General features: G+C 31.2%; 1 protein-coding gene across 1 annotated transcript; it reads left to right on the plus strand.

Annotated features, from left to right (window-relative positions):
• On the plus strand, positions 1-2213 carry LOC146921521 (ribonuclease 3-like). The gene is made up of 4 exons (XM_085714911.1): positions 1-182; positions 396-551; positions 1270-1468; positions 1827-2213. Exons 1-4 carry the CDS (start codon positions 78-80, stop codon positions 2048-2050), a joined length of 684 nt encoding a protein of 227 aa, XP_085571037.1. The 5' UTR covers positions 1-77; the 3' UTR covers positions 2051-2213.
• The last annotated feature ends 3480 nt before the right edge of the window (positions 2214-5693 follow it).

Raw genomic sequence — 5693 nt, forward strand, 5'->3', positions numbered from 1 at the left:
ATCAACATCATTCATTAGCTCCTTTTGCTTGTGAAATTCCAAAAACTCCTTTAAAGAGAAAGAGAAAACATAAGAAAATGAAACTCAACAGCATTTCATTTTTGTTCAAGCTTTTGATACTTCAATATCTATCAATTCAATGTCTTTCTGATGATTTTGATTTCTTCTATTTTGTTCAGCAGGTAATTAAATCATTTATTTTGTTTGATTTATGAATGTTTCATCTAACTATTAATTTTATGGCTCAATGGCTACATAAAGAAAAAATGGGGATCAAGAATTTAACGAAGTCCAGATTCAAACATGCACGTTTAATATTAGTGTTTCTAGCTTTTGCCAACTGAGCTACGCACGCGAGACTCATTTTCTTGTTGCATTGTTTGTAAATCATGTAGTGGCCAGGAGCATACTGTGACACAAAGCAGAGCTGCTGTTATCCGAAAACCGGAAAACCGACGGCAGATTTTGGCATTCATGGACTGTGGCCTAACTACAAGGATGGATCATGGCCCTCAAACTGTGATCCTGATAGTACCTTTGATAAATCCCAGGTATTCTTTATTCTTTTTGAAAATAAATTGACTCTTGATGTTGTCAATTTTGTTTTTTAATTTTATTTCAGACCTTATACCATGGCTTAAATAAATAAAAAATTGAGAAGCCTTTTTTTCTTTGATAATAAAAAAATTGATAAACCTAGAATTTGGGGGACTTTAGTAATCCCCGTATCGGGCTGACCGATAACTCCTTTTATCGTGCAAGTCTTAAATTTGGTTTGAAAAATTGTTTTTATGGACCATCATGTTAACTGAAAAGCCCTTCGGTTGATCAAATCATAACTTCCGATCGCAGAAATTCAATGGGATAATAACTTCCAATCGACTTGTTTAATGGGTTGAACAATCCTAGGGGCTAATAAAATTAACTTCACATAATCTATGGATCAAACAACAATTTTCTTGAGATACTAAAACTAAATACACTAGTGAATGAATCTTGATCTTGCAGTATAGTATAAATCTAACATCAACAAAATTAAAAGAATTCACAAATTACTCACCATAATTTATCAAACATTGTTTGAAGTATATGATGGAAATTTTTAAAAAAAAAAAAAAACCAAATAGAAGAAAAAAAGTAGAAAGTTTCTTAATCTTGAGATGTATTAGTCAGCATAGTTGAAAATATCATTTATTTGGTCTTAATAATATTATTAGTGCATTTATCAACTGAAAAACTCATCAATAAGTTATATTTAATTTTATATAGATCACAGACCTAATGAAGAACATGGAGAAGAATTGGCCATCTCTGAGCTGTCCAAGTAGCAATGGTTTTAGATTCTGGTCACATGAATGGGAGAAACATGGTACATGTGCAGAATCTGAGCTTGATCAACATGAGTACTTTGAAACTGCTCTTAAACTTAAGGAGAAGGCAAACCTCCTTCAGATCCTCACGAATGCAGGTAACAATACATGATTTCGAAGCATTTAACATACTATGAAGCGCTAACACAAACATCGACATTACACACGACACGTAGACACTTAATAATAATTTTAGAAAATTGAAGTAATTGAATGTAGTCACTTGTATCAGTTGTGTTGCACATACACGTCTGATCTAAGGCGAGTTTTGTTTCCGACATATTATATCATTTTCTCACAGCATTATCAGTGCCACGAGTCAATGGCATGTCTATGTATGTGTCAATGCTACATAGTGTATCATTGTCCTGTCGGACATCATACATGTAGGACACAAAAAAAAAACATATATATTTGCAAAGTTTCTAATCATTTAATGGGAATATTGAATTTCAGGGATTGAACCAAATGATGAATTTTACAGCATAGAAAACATCTCAGAGGCTATAAAAGAAGCTACAGGATTTACCCCAGGAATAGAATGTAACAGAGATTCAGCACGTAACAGCCAGCTTTATCAAGTTTACATGTGTGTGGACACTTCTGGGTCAAATTTCATCGAGTGTCCTTTGCTTCCAAGGAGTAGATGTGGTGAACAAATTCAATTCCCCAAATTTTAAGAGAATTTATTTTGTTAAAGAGAATTTGGTTTAATTTGTATTTTGATTTTCTAGTCACAATATTGTACTTCTAATTCTAAACTAATCCATGTCCACGCAATAAAATGCATCTTCAATAAGGTTGATCATTGATTCATATATGAAAATGAGAAAATTTCGTCCCCGTCTTATTCTCTATAAGTTAATGCTTGTTTTAGTTTTGAATCAACTTTCAATTTAGTTCCAAATATCATTCTCTCATCAATTTCGTTCTTTAAATATTAAAATCAACTAAAGTTTTCTAAACTATGCTTCTACCTTCAATTTAGTCCATCATTTCGTCCCTATCCCTACTAAATTAATTAAAGCTGAAAGTACAGTTGATGGATCTTTTCTGCGCAATAAATGCAACTGCTTTGCACAATCAAATCAAACTTGCAAACTCTTCCATTTTATTGTTTTTATTAACCTCTTTTATTAAGTTTAGCTATTTTCCTGGTCGAATGGTTTGGTGCATTTGTCAAATAAACTTGCAACTGCTTTACCGTTTTTATAACTTGAAAACAGTTTGGTGCACTTAACAAATCTAGTCATCAGACAAAAGCAATAAACACAACATTTATGTTCAAAATATAATCTATATTAAACATATATTGAACAAGACTCTATACAAATTGTTCAAAGTAAGAAAGCCCGATATATCTTATATTCACGTGTTTCGACATGACTGATATATCTTAAACACTAAAGTTCATCTAAAGAAATTTAATGCAAAATCTCAAAAGTGTATCGTGTTAGGATATTCTAAATGCTCAAAGGCAAACAAAGTGTATAATTATGAAACTATATTAGTTGAAAAATCTATACATGTACAATTTGATGACAAAGAACTTGAAAATGATAAGTTAGAACTAGTTGAAGATTTTGCATATTTGAAAATTATAGATCATCCCACATCTTCTGTTGATCTAGAAAATGCTCCACATAATAATAGACCTTTGGGAGCAAGAAGGCACTTCTAGTGTTTCTGCACCTTGAAGTACAAGTCATCTTATCTGAAAGATCAAATCATTGAAAACAAGAATGATCCTCTAAAGATCAGACAATCATTCAGAAATGAACCTTCTTTGATAAGATTGTTATCAATGATTGAACCAACTTTTGTTGATGATGCCTTGAAAGAAGAACTCGAACAATTTCATAGAAATGAAGTATGAGATTTCGTTCCACAACCAAATGGTAAAAACATCATTGAAACAAAATGGGTTTTTTGAAACAAGCTAAATGAGCTAGGAGAAGTGATAATAAACAAATATAGACTAGTAACTCAAGACGATAATCAGCAAGAAGATATTGATTGCACTAAACTTGTACTATAATAGCTAGACAAGAAACAATTAGGCTAATCATTATCATATGTTGTAAACAATGATATCATTCTATATCAAATGGATGTTAAAATCCATCTTTAAACGGTTTCATTTTTGAACAAATGTATGTAAAACAACCTCCTAGGTCTGATGATTTAAAACACCCATAATATCTTTATAAACAGAAAAAGCCATTGTATGATGGTCTTTAATAAGTCCCAAGAGCTTGGTATGGCTGACTCAATCACTTACTTTTGAAAAATGATTTTATAAGACGTCAAATTGACACTACATTATTCAAAAAATCATTGCAAAATGAAATTTTAATATGATATAATTTTTTGTTCTACTAATTCTACTTTTTGCCAAGAATTTTCTAAGATGATGTAAGAAAAATTCAAAATGAGCATGATTGGAGAACTGAAGTTCTTTCTAGGCATGGTAAGTTTAATTGTTTTTAGGATCAAACCTTAGGATCATAACTTCTAGGACCAACTACGATTTTTTGTTTTGTTTTGGTTTTTAATTGTTTTCTTATGTTTTCCTATGTATCTTTTCTATTATCAATGAAATATATATATTTTTGATTGATGACAACATGTGGAGTAATAATAAAAGACTGTGTCTTATTTTGACTATTACATATTGTTACCTATTTTTATTTATTATTGCATGTTTGTTTTAATTTATTTAGAATTTATTTTTCCTGACTTAGAATCGGGGGGAAGCTTACAACCCCCACCTTATGTTAAGACATTTTTGTAAGTAAACAAATTGTTCATCAAATTGGAGAAGATTGTTAAACCAAAATGGATTAAAGAGCAATACCTTTAAGTTTTGATGATAACAATGTATTTAAGAATAACTAGATACTCTGATGTTTCTTATGTGTACAGGAAAATACACAAAGTTGATCCTCTGTGGTCAATGCTCTGAACTGGAAGTCAACCTTACGGTGTGCGAAACAGAAACATATGAGATCAAGACAAAGCACTATGGTCAACATAAAATCAACACTTTGTGGACTCAAGTCATCATTTGTGGAGAGATGTGAAGACAAGACTTTATAATCAAAAAAGGAGTCAATGTTTTGTGGTCGACATTCTGGACCAAGTAATCTTCTATACCAAGGCGATATTATGTACTTGAAGTGATGCAACAAATCTTTCTACAAATAAGGAAAGCAATAATTAACATGTATACATTAGGAAAGAACATTCAAGTGCATCAATGTTGAAGTTGAATGATGGATTTGTCAACTATCAAGGCAAAGATTGCATGCAACATACATATACTCTAATGTTTGAAAACGAAGATTCTCCAGCAAGACGTATTTCAAATTCTCCTATAAATAGGAATGACAATTGTTGTGAAAGGTTACACACTTGCCAACAAACTTGGTCGAGAAACATCAGACAAATTATAAAAGAGATACTATTCAATTATGTGCTCAATTAGTTTACTACTATATAAGTTTTTGTAAATATTCAATTATTCTTTTGTAAATCTTGTAATCCTCTAGTTTGAGGTAAGGAAATGAGTTTAAGGCAAGGTAAAATTTAGGACTAAGTGTCTCAATATTGTTATCGGTTTGATTATAGTGGATAAAATCCTTCAAGTGTGAGGGACTAGAAGTAATATCAAGTTGTGGGGTGAGAACCAAGATAAACACTTTTTTTTTTTTAAATTAAAACTTAATTCTTTACATTCCTGACCAAGAATTGTTCTACCTAAAATTTAAACTTAATTCTTTTGAATGATTCAACATTTGATAAAAATCACTCATCACTTGAGATCAATCACTTTGTTAACATTTTTTTTTTATTGATGAGGTCTAAACTTTTTTTCGATCAATATTTATTATCATGAGACAAGCTACTGAATGCAACGTTACAACCGAATTTTTTTTTTCTGCCCCTATCACAAAAAAAAAATGATATATCTGCCCCTAGTTGAAAATTATTGTTGTAAATGCCCTTGTTCTTCATTTGAAATGGCGAGCATCACATTTTTTCAACCCTCCTCTGCAAGCTTGCAGGCTTTCTCAGAACAACTCTGTGTGTTCCTAATTTCATTTGGCGAGCATGAATATTTAAGGTATTTTTGTTGTTCTTTCTTTCAAATGGCGAGCATGGTAAAAAAAAATTTCCCATGTTCCACACATGAAATGGCGAGCATGCCATTGTTGTTTTTTTTTTTCAATTTTTTTATGCTTGCCCTTTGAAATGGCGAGCAAACAAAGGCCATTTTTTAAAAAAAAAATGCGAAGGTTGCGAGATTTAAAATAAACGAGC

Source organism: Medicago sativa, chromosome 5 (genome assembly GCF_051527215.1).
Source record: "Medicago sativa cultivar Bolivia chromosome 5, Bolivia_mono, whole genome shotgun sequence".
NCBI classification, from domain to species: Eukaryota; Viridiplantae; Streptophyta; class Magnoliopsida; order Fabales; family Fabaceae; genus Medicago; species Medicago sativa.

Excerpts from the sequence above, each read along its gene's own strand:
- LOC146921521 (XM_085714911.1), top strand. The coding sequence starts at position 78 with ATGAAACTCAACAGCATTTCATTTTTGTTCAAGCTTTTGATACTTCAA. Across the intron at positions 183-395 it reads TCTTCTATTTTGTTCAGCAG|TGGCCAGGAGCATACTGTGA; the intron begins GTAATTAAATCA and ends TAAATCATGTAG. Across the intron at positions 552-1,269 it reads GTACCTTTGATAAATCCCAG|ATCACAGACCTAATGAAGAA; the intron begins GTATTCTTTATT and ends AATTTTATATAG.